The sequence below is a fragment of the Somniosus microcephalus genome, chromosome 10 (assembly GCF_052327205.1).
Source record: "Somniosus microcephalus isolate GS21.2 chromosome 10, FLI_Smic_1.0, whole genome shotgun sequence".
In the NCBI taxonomy this organism is placed as follows: domain Eukaryota; kingdom Metazoa; phylum Chordata; class Chondrichthyes; order Squaliformes; family Somniosidae; genus Somniosus; species Somniosus microcephalus.
Window position 1 is genome coordinate 128,091,687 of NC_140996.1, and position 19,008 is coordinate 128,110,694.

General features: G+C 43.1%; 1 protein-coding gene across 2 annotated transcripts in view; it reads right to left on the reverse strand.

Annotated features, from left to right (window-relative positions):
- Window positions 1-1,606: 1,606 nt before the first annotated feature.
- Window positions 1,607-19,008, reverse strand: part of LOC147111692 (beta-1,4-galactosyltransferase 3-like) — a 51,386-nt gene continuing 33,984 nt past the window's right edge. The window contains exons 4-6 of one of the 2 annotated variants that reach the window (XM_085998798.1): window positions 10,819-10,941; window positions 10,121-10,225; window positions 1,607-7,639 (exon numbers count right to left, since the gene is read on the reverse strand). In XM_085998798.1, coding sequence (XP_085854924.1) covers window positions 7,486-7,639; window positions 10,121-10,225; window positions 10,819-10,941 — 382 coding nt within the window. In that variant the 3' untranslated portion in view covers window positions 1,607-7,485. The remainder of the gene's footprint in view (window positions 7,640-10,120; window positions 10,226-10,818; window positions 10,942-19,008) is intronic. The other variant, XM_085998800.1, reaches the window with a different exon arrangement.

Sequence of the window (19,008 nt, forward strand, 5' to 3'; positions counted from 1 at the left end):
AACATGGAGTACTGATTCATCAGCTGAGGGAGGGCAGTCAGTGGTAATCAGCAAGAGGTTTCCATGTCTATGCTTGACCTGAAGCCATGAGACTTCATGGGGTCCAGAGTCTATGTTGTGGACTCCCAGGGCCACTCCTTCCCGACTGTACCGCCACCCCTGGTGGGTCTGTCCTGCTGACGGGACAGGACATATGCAGGGATGGTGATAAAGGTGTTTGGGACTGGCCTAGCAAGCCATCAGTTGTAAACCACTCCATCTCCACCTTTGATATCCTCAACATCACTACATTCCCCCTCTGCCATTCTGCTTTTCCATCCTGATATCTGGCACACAACAGGCTTAAACATCCTTTGCCAAATGAGGCAGGTAAGAGCAGCTGTTCTTGACATCAAAATACAGGAAACTGTCCGGAATGCTCGAGCCACCGGCAAAAATCAGGAGCCGTTTCGTTAGTTTTTTTTTTCTTTTCGTTGCATTTTTTTCACACCAGTCAGGCTCTGCAAGGTCTCGCTGAAGCTGTTGCTAAGCTACAGAGAGGCTTGCAAGGTACGGCCAACTGTTTGGAAGCTGTTACTAAGCAACAGGATTTGTTGCCAGATACGGAGCTCAAAATCTCCGTATGTTTCAACATTAGCGCTGGTTTGTCTGGCAGTTTTGATGGGACGGCAACAGCTCGGTCCCATCGGTGCCGGATAGCACAAAGTTTCCTGTAGCATTCAACCAAGCAAAGCACCAAGGAGCCCCAGCAAATCCTATATAATTGGGGGTCTATGGGGAAAAACTTCAGTTCCTGGAGACATATCAGATGCTGCACATTCATATTCTTGACTGAGTTTGCAAACTCTGGAGGCCTGAAGACATGGAGCTCCCATAGCATTATCAGATTTAGCAGATGCAATGGTCTGGAGACCTATGATGCTCAGTGTCTGTACACCCTGAAAAGGGATAAGTTTAAGCATTTATGTAGAGTACAGCTGCCGCTTCCCTGGTTTATGGCTGACCAAGTTGAGAAGCAGCTGCATGAAGTATCTGTGAGGACTGTCAGTCCATCATACCCGACCCCACTCTGTAAATTGGCAATTTGTGGCAGCTGTTGTGTATCTGGAAACATGCATGGCATACCAACAGGACCTGTAAGAACTCCCCTGTTTGTTGGGGGAAGTGAGGGCTCCACAACAAGCAGCCTCCCACAAAAGGAAACAATTGGCCTCAATGCTACAGGGGAGGGAAATCAGCAATGGAACTACACCAGAGAGTTTGTTATCTCTGGGGCAGTTGACAGAAAGATGCTTTCTTGTAACTTTCTTTTTGCTGCATTTAATGCTATGTTGGATGCAGAACTCCCAAACTACCTCCACATCTTGCCTGTGCCCAATGCTGTGAACATCCAGATCTGGGAGGCATTTCCTCAGTTGCATTTGGTGTTCTTCCAGTCTTCCCATGGCTTATTTTATCCCCAAATTTATCATATATTCTCAATTTTTTTCCCAATCTTCCATAGGCCCTCTCCATCATTTCCAGATATTATATCCCTAACACACTGCTACATGTCATTCTGATCAAAGGTACAATGCAGAGAAACAAAGAAAAAGACAAGTTGAAAAATGCTTTAAAAACTTTATTCTTAAATTTAAGAAAAGGATCCAGAAATATATATACACAGCAGCTGAATGTACTTGGGGAGGGGGAGAAAGCACCATGGCTACAAAGGTACACGTGGAACAGTGTTAAACAGTCAAGTTCAAACATAAGAAAATAAAGGACATTTTCAAGAGCAACTTTCACAATGTAGAAGGCAGGTTAACAAGGCTCAATACAAGTTTTCCAAACAGCACTTGAAGAAATTGTTTCTTCTAATGAAAAATTCAAGTAACCTGTACTTTATAAAAAAAAAAAAAAACAGCAATGGACTTATTCCCACCAAAGAAAAATAAATTCTTCAGTGACCCTGACACAGCAACTCCATTACAAGCAGCACTAACATTTTGTTGTAGAACCTGGTGGTTACTAATAATCATCAACACTAACCAAAGTAGTTTCCATTTTGTACAGTAGCAAAATACTGCAGATGCTGGAAATCTGAAATAACAGAAAATGCTGGAAACACTCAGGTGGTCAGGCAGCATCCGTGGAGAGAGAAACAGAGTTAATGTTTCAGGTCCTTGACCGTTCGTCAGAACTGGAAAAAGTTAGAGATGTAACAGGTTTTAAGCAGGTGCAGAGGCAGGGAAAGGGGGGAGGGGAGGAAAGAACAATAGGGTGGACCTTCCAGGTGAAACAGAGATTTACCTGTACTTCTTGTAATTTAGTATACTGTATTTGCAGCTCCCCTATATTGGGGAGACCAAACGCAGATTGGGTGACCGCTTTGCGGAACACCTCCATTCAGTCCATAAGGGTGACCCCAAGCTTCCTGTCGCTTGTCAATTAAATTCTCCGCTCCACTCCCACTGACTTCTCCATCCTCCGCCTCTTACATGTTCCCATTGTCTGAACTGTGGGGAGTGTTAGCGCTGTGTGTTGTCTGAACTGTGGGGAGCGTTCAGACAACGCACAGTGCTAACACTCCCCACAGTTCAGACAACGCACAGTGCTAACACTTTCATCATTCAGACAAATCACAGCGATAACACGCCCCACAGTTTGACACAGCGTTAACACTCCCCACAGTTCAGTCAACACACAGCGCTAACACTCCCCACAGTTCAGATAAAGCACAGCACCAACACTCCCCACAGTTCAGACAAGGCAGTGCTAACACACCCCACAGTTGAGATAACGCACAGCGCTAATACTCCCCACAATTCAAACACACAGCACTAACACTCCCCACAGTTCTGATAAAGCACTGCGCTAGCACTCCCCACAGTTCAGATGAAGCACAGCGCTAACACTCCCCACAGTTCAGATAACGCACAGCGTTAACAGTCCCCACAGTCTGATAAGACATAGCATTAACACTCCACAGTTCAGATAACGCCCAGCGCTGACATTCACCACAGTTCAGACAATGCACAGCGCTAACGCTCGCCCCAGTTTGACACCCCACAGTTCAGACAACACACAGTACTAACACCCCACAGTTCAGACAACACACAGTACTAACACCCCACAGTTCAGACAACACACAGTGCTAACACTCTCCACAATTCAGACAATGCCCACCGCTAACACTCTTCACAGTTCAGGCAACGCACAGCGCTAACACACCCCGCATTTCTGACAAAGCGTCACAGACTTGCAACATTAACTGTTTCTCTCTCCATGGATGCTGCCAGACCTGCTGAGTGTTTCCAGCATTTTGTTATTCCATTTTGTGCATCTAATTTTTGAATTAAAAAAACTAGCTAATACTTAAATGGCATTAGATGTACCAAATTATTAAAACACTTAATAGCAAGCTGTATTTGCAGCCTTGTATACAGTAGCATTTGCTTATACATACTGTATAACATTAATTTTTGGCCTGGTTTCACTAGTCAATCTCTTCCCTAACTGTGTACTTCAATAAATATAAAAATAACTAGATCAATAAGTAATTTCATTCGCAATTTTGTACATCCTTCACCAAATTACACCAGGAAAAATACCAAAGCTTAAAATAACTATGTACAATAGACAATTTTTATATGCATTGCAGAAACTTAGTTGATAATCTCTAAATATAATCACATTTGTGTTTCCAAACTTCTATCAAATCTAGCACAACTCTTGTCTTGGTAACTTACACACATGAAAAGCAAACATTTAGAAAAAGGAGAATGTAGAGTAGATATTCACAAGGACTGCAATTACCAATTCAGCATAACTACCAAAAAGCAAAATTATTTAGAGGTCTAAAAATAGTTTAAACTGAATCAGGCAAATATACCCGATTGACAGATTTCATTTCCATTAACATGGAATCTCTTCTTTCATGACTTGGATCTAATACAATAAATAAAATGGAATATTACCACATTTGAAATCAAGGCAGAATTTATAGCACTTCCGAATGCGTCAAAAAAAATGCATGTTACAGTATGTCAAAAATGCTATGCATCCTAATACACAATAAGAGTTTAATTGGGATAAATGTACTGTACACAGGGAATAAAATCATTTTTTTTAATAAATCAGATTTTCAGACCTTTAAAACTCTTACACAGGTTATACAATACGAAGTATGTTGTGGGCAGCAGCAGCAGCTAACAAACTTAATATTTAAAGAAGGTCATGACTACTGCTTGCATCTAATGGGTTCCAAGTAGATTTTCAAAGCAGAATTTGAATCAGTGAAACCATTTTCAAAACAAGGTTGGGGCAGGGGTAGTAAAAATTGTGCAATTCATTCACTTTATACAGTACGTTTATAAAAAAAAATGCTGGAAACGCACAGGTCAGTCAGCAACTTGCATTGGTCAATGTTTTGACTAGGACCCTTTATTGGGTCCTGATAAAAGACCCTGCCCAAAATTTCAATATTGCTTTCTTTTTCAGATGTGTTTTCCTAGCATTTTTGGTTTTTATTTGAGACATGGCATATGGCAAGTATAGCATGCTTAGGAGGATCAAGTGATTTGGGAACTATAGTTCCCAAAGCTTTCCACCACTAGTGTTTGCCCCTCCCTTATGCCGGTGTCTGTTGTAGACTAATTGATAGAGATTGATTGGCATGATTAGTTAACAACTCAATCATCATTGCATCATGCACCTACCAGGTTGGTAGAAGGCAAACTGGATGGATTATGGAAATAACAACAGAAAATGCTGGAAAAACTCAGGTCAGGCAACATCTGTGGACAGAAATTTGAGTTGACGTTTCGGGTCGAACCCTTCTTCAAAACTGGAAAGAAAAGATAGATCGGAGGCAGGGCTGCGATCGGACAAAAGAAAAGTAAAAAAGAGACAATGAAAGGTGTTAGAAGCTAGACGAGATGGTAATAGGCTGAGATTGGGTGTAAAGTGTACTGGCAGGGCAAGGGATAGCTGCCAGGTGTGAGAGCGAAACAAAAAGAAAAAGGGGGGGGGGGGGGGGAAAGGAGTGGAAAAATTACAAGAAAAAATGAAATAGGGGCCGAGGTTATGATCTGAAATTGTTGAACTCGATATTGAGTCCGGAAGGCTGCAGACTGCCTAATCGGAAGATGAGGTGCTGTTCCTCGAGTTTACGTTGAGCTTCCGTGGAACAATACAAGAGGCCAAGGACGGTGAGGTCCGAGTGGGAATGGAGCGGTGAATTAAAATGACAGGCGACCGGAAGCTCGGGGTCACCCTTACGGACTGAACGGAGGTGTTCCACAAAGCGGTCACCCAATCTGCGTTTGGTCTCCCCAATGGTCTTCTTTCATCTAGCAATTTCTATGTTCACCTCCCCAATAAAAATGTCTTTGGATGTTCCCCATGTTTACTGAATGATGTAATTTATGTGCTTGCGTGAAGCATTAGAGAAAAGGCACACATGACCACACTGTAGAAAGGATTTCAAGGCCTTGGAGAGGGTGCAGAGGAGACTTCCTAGAATGGTACCAGAGATGTTATCTGGAAACTAGAGAAGCTGGGATTGTTCTCCTTAGCAGAGAAGGTTAAGGGGAGATTAAATAGGTGTTCAAAATTATGAGGGGTTTTGTCAAGAGTGGATGGGGAGAAACTGTTTCCACCAGCAGGAAAGTCAGTAACCAGAGGACAGAGATTTAAGATAATTGTCGAAAAAGGCGCGGGGGGGGGGGGGGGAAAAAAGAGAGATGAGATGAGAATTTTTATGACTCAGCAAGTTATGATCTGGAACGCATTGCCAGAAGTAGATTCAATAGTAACTTTCAAAAGGGAATTGAATCTCTACTTAAAAAGCATAAATTTGCAAGGCTTTAGGGAAAGATTGAGGGAGTGGGACTAATTGCTAGCTTTTCCAGAGAGCTGGCACAGGCATGATGGGCTGAATGGCCTCCTTCTGTGCTGTATGATTCTATTGTATGTCTCAAACCACACAATTTAAGTTAGTAAGCAGGCTATACTACACACTTGTGGATGTGACGTTTTCTGTGATTTCAAGTAGCCCATTATTTTAAGCTATCATAAACTGAACAAGGTGTTGATAAGTTTATACAGCACAACAGAAATGGTTACACTGTTGCATTACAGAACTCAATTCTATGCAGGAAAACAAGTCAGTTTTATGAAGCTTAAACTATACGTGATTTCAATCAGTTGTTTAATAGTCAGTAGCAGAATAGCACATTGGACAACACCACAAGATGATCAAACCATTAAATAAAATCAGCAGAAAATGAGACCACAATAAAGAAGATGGGGGAAAAAGGACTTGGGTAAGCAAGGTTGCCCTCTTTGAGGCTACAAATATTTACCTCAGAAGAAACCACAACACTAAAGAATAGTAACTAGCAATATTCCAGCATTATAACTCCAGCAGTCAAAATGGTATTCAGCACAGAAAGTTCTATTTAATAGCTCACCGAAAAAAGTGCAATAGTAGAAATAACTATAAAATACATGTATATTGAGCATATCATATAGACACAGCTATATAAACTGACTGCACTCAGGTTAATAATCAGATGTATGGCATATATGCAAGCAACTACATGTGTCTGAGCTATCAATTCAGTTCCCCATGTGTTTTTAAAAAACAAAATTCCTCAGCAACTGTGGAATGAAACATTCATAGAGCAAGGGGGTAGTAAATTAATTTCATTGACTTCAATGCCTCCATAGTGCTTATACTATATATGCTGGTAAATGTTTAAGTTTGTGAGCATATCTGGTAAATTGAACAAGTATACTGAATTTTTAATCGGCATGGGCAAAGTACTACGATAATTGAATAATCAGTGCTCATTTCATTAGATTGTATCAGAACAATGAGCCACTAATGTAGCCCTGATGCAATTCTTTAATATATGTAATTATAAAAACATGGTCATTTAAAGCTTAAATTCCTTGCAAGGAACATTAAGATGTAATTTTTACGAAAGTGTAGAATTGTTTATCAACTGCATTTGGTTCTTTAATTTGTTTTACCAGATGCCACAGCACAGGCACCAGTTAATCATCAAGTCAACCATGCATGTTGCCAATACCAGCAGCAAAGGGTTAATACAAATAACCCATTTAAAGGCCTCATTCCGAATGCCACTCTTGACCTAGGTTTTTAATTTGCACTCAGGTATATTACAAACTACCGAGTGACAACTGAAAAGATAAACAGGTAGTTCTCCACAGCAATATGCCCATTACTCACATTGTTCTTGTGTGACTGGGACAATCTAGATACAGTACTGAAGTGCAAAAATTCTAAAAATCTTACTTCTGAACATAATTCCTAAGGTTAAGATGGAAGCAGGTAGGCTACATCTTTCCATTTCTGATGGTTCTTTAATTTGTAGATTTCCTTGGATTTCCAATAATAACCTCCATTTGTTACAGCGCCCTTTGAGAACACACCTTGAACCATATTATTGACTTTTAAGAGATGGACATTTGTTGTTAATTAACTTTTTCCTGCATGTTTGGGCTGTTTCCAATGTCCACTGTGATGTTGGTGTACAAAGGAAGCTCTTCCTTCTGAAGCAAGTTGTAGTCTATGGAGTTCATCCCATCAGATCGCCACGACTTGGATACTTTTACCACCATGTCAAATCTGTGAATTAACCATATTCAAGTCTTAATGAATGGCCTGCTGTAATCGCAGATAAAAAATAAACAAACATTCTGCCTTCTGCTCTCCCAAATGCCTTTTTTTTAAATTAGGTATTTTACTTCTGCAGTTATCACACCACTCTGCACTTACAAATGTTTAAACAGAAATGAAAACTTTTAGTTCTGTTAACTATATCATTCCATGGTGGTATGCCTGAGCTAATTGTGGAACATATGAGCAGTGCCTTTCCCAAACAGGCAGTAATTAGTTTTGTTGGTTCATAAGCCCCTTAAATCTAGAGCTGAACTCGGTAGTCCTTTTCTAATGAGTAAGAGACCTCTTGTGCTTTTTGTTCAAAACAGTTCCATTTTAAAACCGACTTTGCTCCTTTATTTTACTAGAAATACAAAAAGCAGTATCCACTTGAGTCCAGCCTGAAGGCTTGGAGAATCTCACTATTTGCAATCCATAGATTAAAAAAGGGGGACAATTGTGTCCTGGCCCCAATTGTAACAGTAGAGTGCCAAAAGCTGGCAACAGACTTCAGGTTGCCAATGTGAAAGGAAAGATAAATGTGAGCATAAGACTGGTTTTTGCTTCTCTGCTCATATCAATAAACAAGAAAAAATTATAACCTCTCCACTGGGTGCAAAATGCACCATGGCATAATGACAAATAAACAAGTTAGAGCAGATAGAAAATGCTCTCAACAAAAATAACCACCAGAATATTAACAATCTCATCGCCCCTTTTTTGCCCCCTACCCATTGCTGGTTTATGCTTATCTGCATGTTTGTACTTGCCTTCAAAATCTAACTATATTGGGCCAGAAATTAGGATCGGGTGCTTGCCGCGCGTGCAAGCCCCCGATGTGCACTCACCCGGCGCGCCGACATCTGAAGCCCGGGCCTGCTTGCATTTCCTGTCACTGGCCCGGTTCAGATGTCGACGTGATGTGCCGGCTGGGATCAGGTGAGCACTCTGCAGCAAATCAGGGGAGGGGAAACTCATTCATGAGTTTGATAGTAAAGACTGTCAAACTCATGAAAAGTACGGGCACCCAAAAGACTAGTTTAACTTTAATTAAAATAACATCCCAATAATTAAATAAACTATAAATAACTTAAAAACTATTTAAAACAATTAATAAAATTTTTGAAAAAAATATTTTACGAAATCGGGTCTAAAAATAAACTTACCTTACTGTAAAGTCCTTAAAAACAATGAAGCTGTGGAAAAAATGTAATAATTTTAAATAATAGACCACTTACCTTCAAGAATCCACTCCTTACGCCTCCTTTTTCCTTTCTAAAAAGTTCAGGCCCTTGCACACGCGCAAACCTGTCAAAAAGGAAGTTCAACGCGTGCGCGCAGAGTCCTGCGCGCACGCGTTGGACCTCTGAACCCCTTGGAGGAAATGCCGGTTTCCCGCGCATGCGCTGTGCATGCTGAAATCCGGCACTTCCAACGGGCCCACGCGTGAGTACACCGTCCGTACTCACGTGTTGGGACCGGAATTACTGGCCCATTATCACTACATAAAAATCAATAGGATCTGTTTTTGGCAAACACCACAAAAGACTGAATTAACATGTAATTTAGCTTGGGGCAGAAATTTGGGTCTCCACGGGTGAGTACGCACGGGGTACTCACCCATAAGCCCAATGGAAGTGCCGGTTTCCTGCATGCACTGCGCATGCGCGGGAAACCGGCACTTCCATTCCCCTGAAAGCAGGGGTTCAGAGGTCGAACGCGTGCGCGGGAGAGGCTGCGCGTGCGCATTGAACTTGCGTTTTTTTATTTTATTTTTAAATACAGGTTTTCCCGGGAGGGTAAGTCTGCAGAAGTTACATTTAAAAAGCAGTCGTAAGGCCTGCTTTTTACAAGGTAAGTGGTGAATTAATTAAAATTAAAACATTTTTCCCCCACAGGTTTATTATTTTTAAATACTTGAAAGGTAAGTTTATTTTTAGCCCCGTTAGAAAATAAAATTATTTTTCAAAAATTTAAATTGTTTAAAATAGTTATTTCATGTAATTTATAGTTTATTTAAAAAATGTGATTTAAAAAAAAATTTGAAGATGTAGTGATGTTTTGGGGCCGTAGTATTTCTAAGTTTTGACAGCACTGTCAAGCTTATGAATGGAACATTCCCTGCTCCGATTGGCTCCCCATGGCCCACGTGATCCCAGGGGACGCATCGAACTAACTGCGCCCCTGGGATACGCAAGCACTGCGCGCCGACAGCTGGAGTAGGCCCAGGATCAGAATTCCACGGGGGCCCACAGCTCAACGGCCGGCGCGCAAGCTATGTGCAGATCGGGGGCCTACACCCGCGGGAAGCCCCCGACCCGAATTTCTGGGCCAATATTTTTAAATGCTAAACCAGTCAAAAATAAATTTGATCTAAAACACCAGTTTGCTGTATACCCAGGGGTTACTACAGTGAAGCTTGCCATATAAATTAACTTCTGAAAGTACCTTTTTTCATTTTTTTCATTACCCACATCCATACTATGCGAGATCATTTTGTAATGTCCAAGCGAGAGGGGAGTTCGAATTATCTTCATTCCTGCTAAATAAATCCTAAATTAAAAAAAAGTTAACAAAATATTAAGATCTACTTACACAAGTTCTTCAAAAGCTAAGCAATCTTTACAGTTCCAATCACATGACCAAAGTGATTTTTGGTAGCCTTTAGTCCAGGAGTGTCTAAGCTTTTTGCCTGAGCGCGCCACTTGGGGATGCATCATGGAACCTCATGGGTCTCAAAATTTAAAGTCAACGTTCTAATTAATTTCCATAAATCTCAAGCTGCTGAAATTCATAGACATAGGTCTTCTGGTTTAGGATCTAACCACCAAGAGACAAGGGTGCCAAGAACAGCCCTTAATAAACCCCCATGCCAACAAAATTCAAATACAAAACAGCAAACATAAGATATTAATACAAAGAACCATGTTGCCTGGATTTCATGGGCCAGACTGTCAGTAGGCATGGGCTGCGTGTGCATTATGGGCCATAGCTTGGCTTGGAGTTCAATTTAACTATTACATTAAGAATCTTGAATACAACCCGGTGTCCTAAAAATTGTTGCACATTAGAGCTTTACCACCGATAAAGTAGGTCATGCAGTTCTAATGAGCATTATATAACGGACTTTAATGAAGAAATCCTACCTAGCAGAAATGTCATCATCTTCTCCACCCCAACCCCAGTATGTGTTTGGGAAGCCATTAATCCTTAGGTACTGATCAGGAGTCAAGGCTGAAACACCACCAAAATACATCCTATACGGTAGCCTAGAAAAGAACAAAAAAAAATGCAAAAATGAATATGCAACATCAACCTGGGGGGAAAAAAACTGCAAATTAAGTTGTAAACCATGCTTATTGTTTCAGTGAAGGTACAGAGCAAGCTTTACAGGTATCCTTCAGTTTGACCCAACATGCAGCTATTCATATACGCTTTGCACACCTGGTGTGTGTTGTGGCTTAAACAATGAAAAGTAATTTATATCAGACTATTTTGTAACTGAGTTTTATTAAATGGTTCAATGTGGCATAGAACATTAGAAGCACCTCAAAATTACAGCCAATCACTGTGGTGCTGGTGATGTTAATTGAAGTTTTAACAAGAGATGGAGATCATGCACATCTGCTAGCAACTGAATGGTGGAGAGTGAGTGATTTCAGATTATTAGTGCTGTCCAATAAAAAATCACTGACGAGCCACAGGTGTAGCTACAGCACCACCATTTTAGCCACATACACTAATTTTACTCAAATGCCATACACACAATACTGATAAACGTACTTCACATTACATAGAATGAATACAGAAAAAGGCCATTTGGCCCAACTGGGCCATGCTTCACACGAGCCTCCTCCCACCCCTCTTCATCTAACCCTATATTCCTTTTTTCCTCGTATTGATCTAGTTTCCCCTTAAATGCATCTATGCTATTTGCCTCAACTACTCCTTGTGGTAGCGAGTTCCACATTCTAACCACTTTGGGTGAAGATGTTTCTTTTGAATTCCCTAATGGATTTATTAGTGACTATTATATTTATGGCCCCTTGTTTTGGTTTCCCATATCTTCTCTACGTCTACCCTATCAAACACTTAAAGACCTCTATCAGGTCACCCCTTCAGCCTACTCTTCTAGAGAAAAGAGCCCTAAGCCTGTTCAATCTTTCCTAATGGTTATAACACCTCAGTTCTGGTATCATCCTTGTAAATCTATTTTGCACCTTCTCAGGTGCCTCTTTATCCTTTTGGTAACAGTACTCCAATTAAGGTTCTATACAAGTTTAACACTTCTCTACTTCTCAATTCTGTCCCTCTAGAAATGAACCCCAGTCCTTTGTTTGCTTTTTTATGGGCTTATTAACCTGTGTCACTACTTTTAGTGATGTGCATCTGTATCCCTAGATCCTTTTGTTCCTTTACCCCATTTACACTCTTATTTTCCAAAGAGTACGTGGCCTCATTCTTACAAAAATGCATCTCACTTACCTATATTGAAATTAATTTGCCAATTACACATCCATTCACGTATATATTTACTTAAACATCTACTGCCATTCAGTGCGAAACTTTGCAGTCTTTCTCTTGCAAAGTTTTGAATTCTGACAAACTCATCAGACATAAAGGGGGGAATTTTAACACCCAAGAACAGGTGGGTTAGAATCGGGTGTGTACTACAAACAGAAGAAAAACTAAGCGTGACCATAACCCAGCTGTAACGCACCCACTGTTTAATTGAAGCACATTTGGCTGCGTGCAAGTAACCTGCTCGATTAGTGCAGGCAGGTTGCCAATTAACACAGCTTTTATCATAATTACATGGGGCTCGGGAAACTCGCCAGTGAAAAGGAGGCAAGTTTCAGGTGCCGTTCATGGGGGTCTGTAAACTTCAGATTGCCCGATCTCAATGCTTACAGCTGCTTTGTCAGTCCCTCTGACAAACGTTTAGAAGAGCTTGTCAGCAGAGGTTTTTTTGAGAAGTTTGGAGCCGATCAAACAGACACCAGCAGAATGGGAGGCACCATGGAGGTTTTTGAGATTACATCCGAAGAGGAAGTCAATCACCATCCACAGCAGCGATGATGTGCTGTGGTGGGATCAGCATGTGCACAAGAGAAAGGTGGTCAGTCGGCCCTACCCATGTAACAGGGTGTACAGAGTATCAGCTTCCTTGACCTCTTGGAAGAGCAGTGCTTCTGCAGGCTGAGATTGTCATATCAGAAAGCTGCAGACATCTACCGCCACTCAGTGCAAAACTTTGCAGTCTTTCTCTTGCAAAGTTTTGAATTCTGGCATAAACTTATCAGACATAAAGGGGGAATTTTAACACCCAATAAGGGGTGGGTTGGAGTCAGGTGCGTACACCAAAAAGAAAAATTAAGCACGCCCGCAACCCAGCCACACACATCTGCAGCCTCCTGAAGATGATCTGCTTGATCTGGTGGCCACACATTACCAGTGGCTGTGAAAGTCACAGTCGCCCTCAATTTTTTTGCCTCTGGTTCCTTCCAGAGTACTACCAAAGACAAAGGGTCACAAAGTCCACTGCACATAAATGCATAAGGCAGGTGACTGATAGATTGCTTGCTTGCCAGGGCTGGGAGTTATTTAAACTTCCCCTATGACAATAGCCAGAATGAGTGGGCACTCACATTCACCTCTCTGGCTGGTTTCCCACAGGTACAGGGTGACATCGATTGCATATGTGGCAATGCGAGGACCACCATAGCAACCAGGAGATTTCAATCAACCGCAAGGGGTATTATTCCACCAATGCACAGCTGGTGTGCAACCACAAGAGGTTCATCCAGGTGTGCACTAGAGTCCCTGGGGGCGGTCATGCTGCTTAAATGCTACGGCAGTCCAATATCCCAGACCTTTTCGTTCCAGGAAGTAGACTTAAGGGCAAGCTCGTAAGAGACAAGGGATACCCCTTCAAACTTGGCTCATGACACCTGCGAGGAATCCCACCAATGAGGTGCAGGAGCGCTACGAGGACCACATGACCACCAGGTGAGTCATAGAGCAAGCCTTTGGAATGTTGAAGATGGGCTTCAGTTGCCTAGAGACACCCTTCAGTACTCACCAGCGAGGGTGTCCAGAATTATAGTGGTGTGCTGCATCCTGCACAACATTGCACAGCAGAGGATTACAGGTAGAGGAGGACAAAGGTGCAAGTCAGGCATCTTTGGACGAGGAGAACATTGAAGAGGATGAATACGAAAATGGGGCACCCATCGCCAAATCAGCCACGTACATTCCTGCCCGGGATGCCCTCATAGCTAGAAGGCTCAGTTAATTATTTCGAGTGGAACAAATAAAAGCCACCACTAGCACTGAGCACCACCCCACCCCTGCACTAAACAGTCATTCAACCACACAAACACCCAATGGGTCCCATCATGTATTGACATTAAATCATTAAACAAATTAAAAAGGGCAAGTTGGCAACCAGGACGCAATAATGGGCAAGACATGGTAGTGGTGCCAATCCATACATTATGTGGCATTGTAAGAAAAGGGAACTTAACATAACATTTTGTCAAACACCCACTTGCATACCCATGGCAAATTACTTGCGCTTCAATGTGGTGCATCCCGGCTTCAGCAGAGGTAGAGGCCGACTGCTCAGATGCTTCTGGCCTATGACCTCTTGATTTCAGAGCCCGTGGGCCCCTTTCGCCATCATCCCTCTCGTGGGCCAGCGCTGCATATCACTCCTACCACTCTGCTGCAGACCAGCTTGATGAAGATCAGTGAGCCACTGTAAGGCCACTGATAAGGTAGCTGTCATCCGGCAGACATGGAGAGTGGAGGCAGCCACACTCTCCATGGAAGACACTCAATTCCCTGTGCCACTAATCCACTTGTTAGAGTTGGACTCCTTCATCCCCTCTGCTATTGTGGAGTGTGTGTGGTACGTCTGTCAGTACCTCAAAGTTGCTGATGCACCTTTATCATTCCCCTTCTCAACGATGGCCCCCCACAGGGTCCATCAGTCGTGTCCAGCTGAGCAGAGCTTGTAGAGGAATGCACCCCCGACAGACTTTCCACAGCTGTCTCTGCCACCAGCGTCTGCTCCTGCTCACTTGTGAAGTGTGAATGACCAGGACGAAAGCCCAACTAAGTCACTAACTGGACCCACCAAAAAGAGAGTATTTGCACTGGTGCATAGCTTTAGGTCCAGTGACTGTGCACCCTCAGAAGGAATGAGGTCCTCCGAGGAATCGTCCTCATGAATCTCCAGCGACTCTTGCTGTACACACGAAGGCCCTGGAAGACAAAAGAAAGTGCTACGAATTAGTCATGGCAAAGTCACAATCTTGGCAATCACCACACTCAGGCTTCTCATAGTTTCGTCATTGATGAAATAAGTTCAGCATGTGCGTCAGATATTTTTAATTCTGTCACCGGCCATTGCAAGTTCCCAGTCTCTCCATCTCCAATTGAGATGTGTCACTTACCTCCATGGCATCTCCCTCTGTATCTGTGAGCTGCACAATGTGTGGCGGGACACCTCCAGTCTTCTCCCTCGTGTTTTGCTCTCTTGTCCTACAAGGGGCAAAAAGACCAGTGAGTGAATGAAGGTCATGTAGTCACCCAATGGGTGCAGTGCATTCGGTGAGAATAACAATGAGACAAATTCATCACATTGCACAAGCACTGGGGCGAGTGGCAGTGGTGGATGGATACATGGGGAGGTGATGAAGTGCACAGAAAGTGAAGGATGGGAGCTGCTGAAACTTAAGTGGGTGCGAGGAGTGATGTGATGGAGCATGCTTAGAACAAAGTGAGGGGACAGGCAAGAGTTACACCATGGGATGTAGTGAATGAGTAACTGTACTTACTTTTCCTGACCTGGTTAGGCCATTAAACTGCTTCCTGCACTGCATCCAAGACTAGAACACAATGCTCCTGCTGCTCACCACCCCAGCCACCTCCAACCATGCCTTCTGGGTGATAGCATCGGGTTTCTTCCTCCCATTGATGGGGCTAAGTATTTCCTTCCTGCTCCTGACTGCAGCCAGCAGTAATTCCAGGGAAGCATCATTAAATCTGGGTGCTGCCCTTGCTCTCTGTGCATCCATCCTAATCACCTCCTGGCTCCTCAAAATTCTATTTCTGCATTGGCCCTTTAAATAGTGGACTTCAGATCGCGTCACGTGGCTGCGCATCACACCCACTGTGCAGCTTGATGATGCAAAACCCGGAAGTCATAATTTCATGCCTCAGTCAAGCTGAAATCGCAGAATACGACCCGCTGACTTTACTTCTGGGTTCCGTGCATTAATATCGGGGCCAAAGCATCTTACTGCAGCTTCTAGATTTTGTCCAGTAGTTGTGAGTGGTATTTTTTACTTCAGAGTAATAGCGGAGAACGTTAGCTCGCATGAGACCGGCCAGACTTGCCCCTGCTCAGGGCACCGATCGCATTTGATGTTGCTTCCCCTTTGCCATTTGTTGGAGCTGCTCATTATTGTTTGGGCTTGCTTCCTTCAGTTGGCCTGGTGCAGTTATTCTGATTGGTTGAGCTGACCACAATGACAAATCCCTCTCCATACGATGTTGGTGAAGTCCAGCATTTTCACCCATGTTATACTCATTTTAGCAGACATGAAGGGTTTTGATAGAGTAAATAAGGAGACCCCGTTTCCACTGGCAAGAGGATTGGTAACCACTGGACAGATTTAATGTAATTGTGAAAAAGAGGGGAGACGAGGAGATTTTTTTTTATGCAGCGAGTATACTGCCCAAGTGGTGGAAGCAGATTTAATAATAACTTTCAAGTGAGAAATGGTCTTTGAAAGTTGTTAAAATATACAATTTCACAGCTTATTTTGGAGTACATATGTCAACTTTTGTTTCTCAATAATACTTTTATAAGAGGTTAATACAGCAATACTCAGTCATAGCTGTAAGTTCTCAATCTGTATTTTCACCATGTCAGAGTAAAATTGTTATAAATAATTATGCTTACTCCTGAGCAGTGAGCTGCTGAAACAAATTCAGTGATACTGTTGTATCGGTCTTTTGATGCAGCTCAAAATACTGTTGCTTAGAGACCTACTTCTCTTCAATGTCTGTCCTTCAAAGCTGGTTATACATTTGCAAACACAATTCTGTTGAAGGAACCAGTCCACAGACCATTGTACTGATTCTCAACAATGAAATTAATGAATGAAAGGGTAAAAGGATGTCCAGCATCCCCATCATTATTTTTTCAGTAACTGCATCTCTGCAAGTGATTTTCAAGCTTGTGTGGGGGACCCTTTGTAAATATTGACAGGACAGACTGGGGACCCCTGTCCCAACTTCGAAACACCATATGTTGGCTACCCAAAAAGGAGGGAAAAAATGCCATCATTGCAGAAAAAAATTGTATACAACAAAAATAATTCACTAGTACAACAGATACAGTAAAATAAAAATCAGATGAGACTGACAAAAATCTAATAACCTGGTAGACCCTCTGGGATCTCCTAGTAGACCCCTCATCACAGGGCATCACACAAACTACAAAATAAAATGGAATCTTCAAAATTGAATGCTACTTTTTTTTTTAATCGTTCCTAGGATGTGGGCGTTGCTGGCAAGGCCAGCATTTATTGTCCATCCCCAATTGCCAGAGGTGGTGGTGGTGATGAGCTGTATTCTGAACCGCTGCAGTCCGTGTGGTGAAGGTACTCCCCACAGTGCTGTTAGGGAGGGAGCACCAGGATTTTGACCCAGCGGCGATGAAGGAACAGCAAAATAGTTCCAAGTCAGGATGGTGTGTGACTTGGAGGTGATGGTTTTGCTATGTGCCTGCTGCCCTGTCCTAGGTGGTAGAGCTTGCGTGTTTGGGAGGCGCTGTCAAAGAAGCCTTGGCAAGTTGCTGCATTGCATCTTGTAGAGGGTACATACTTCAGCCACGGTGCGCCAGTGATGAAGGGAGTGAATGTTGAAGGGAATGGAGTGAATGTTGAAGGGAGTGGATGGAGTGCCAATCAAGCGGGCTGCTTTGTCCTGGATGATGTCGAGCTTCGAGTGTTGTTGGAGCTGCACTCATCCAGGCAAGTGAGAGTATTCCATCACACTCCTGACTTGTAGATGGTGGAAAGGCTTTGGGGAGTCAGGAGGTGAGACAGTCGTCACAGAATACCTAGCCTCTGACCTGCTCTTGTAGCCACAGTATGTGTGTGGCTGGTCCAGTTAAGTTTCTGGTCAATGGTGACCCCCCCAGGATGTTGAGAGTGAGGGAAATTCGAGGATGGTAATGCCGTTGAATGTCAACGGGCGGTGGTTAGACTCTCTTTTGTTGGAGACAGTCATTGCCTATCACTTGTGTGGTGCAAACATTCCTTGCCACTTATCAGCCTAAGCCTAAATGTCATCCAGGTCTTGCTGCATGCGGACACAAACTGCTTCATTATCTGAGGAGATACGAATGGAACTGAACACTTGTGCAATCACCAGCGAACATCCCCACTTCTGAGCCTGGAGGTGGTCATTGGTGAAGCAGCTGAAAATGGTTGGGCCCAGGGCATTGCCCGGGGGAACTCCTGCAACAATGTCCTGGGACTGAGAGGATTGGCCTCCAACAACCACCTTACTTTATGCTAGGTATGACTCCAGCCAATAGAGAGCTTTCCCCAATTCCCATTGATTTCACTTTTACTAGGGCTCCTTAATGCCACACTCGGTCAAATGCTGCTTTGACGTCAATGGCAGTCACTCTCACCTCACCTCTGGAATTCACCTTTTTTTGTCCATGTTTGGACCAAGACTGTAATGAGGTCAGGAGCAGAGTGGTAACTGGCCAGATTGGATTTGTCCTGCTTTTTGTGGACAGGACATACCTGGCAATTTTCCACATTGTCGGGTAGAGGTCAGTGTTGTAGCCGCACTGGAATAGCTTGGCTAGAGGTATGGCTAGTTCTGGAGCACAAGTTTTCAGCACGACAGCAGAAATGTTGTTGGGGCCTATAGCCTTTGCTGTATCCAGTGCGCTCAACCATTTATCACGTGGAATGAACCAAAATGGCTGAAGACTGGCTTCTGTGATGGTGGGGACCTTATGAGGAGGCCAAGATGGATCATCTACTCGGCACTTCTGGCTAAAGATGGTTGCGAACGCTTCAGCCTTGTCTTTTGCACCAATGTGTTGGGCTCCAACATCATTGATGATGGGAATGTTCATGGAGCTTCCTCCTCCTCCAGTTAGTCATTTAATTGGCCACCACCATTCACGACTGGATGTGGCAAGACTGCAGAGCTTTGATCTGATCCGTAGGCTGTGGGATCGATAAGCTCTGTTCTGCTGCAAGGTCATCGACCTGAAACCTTAACGGTTTCTCTCT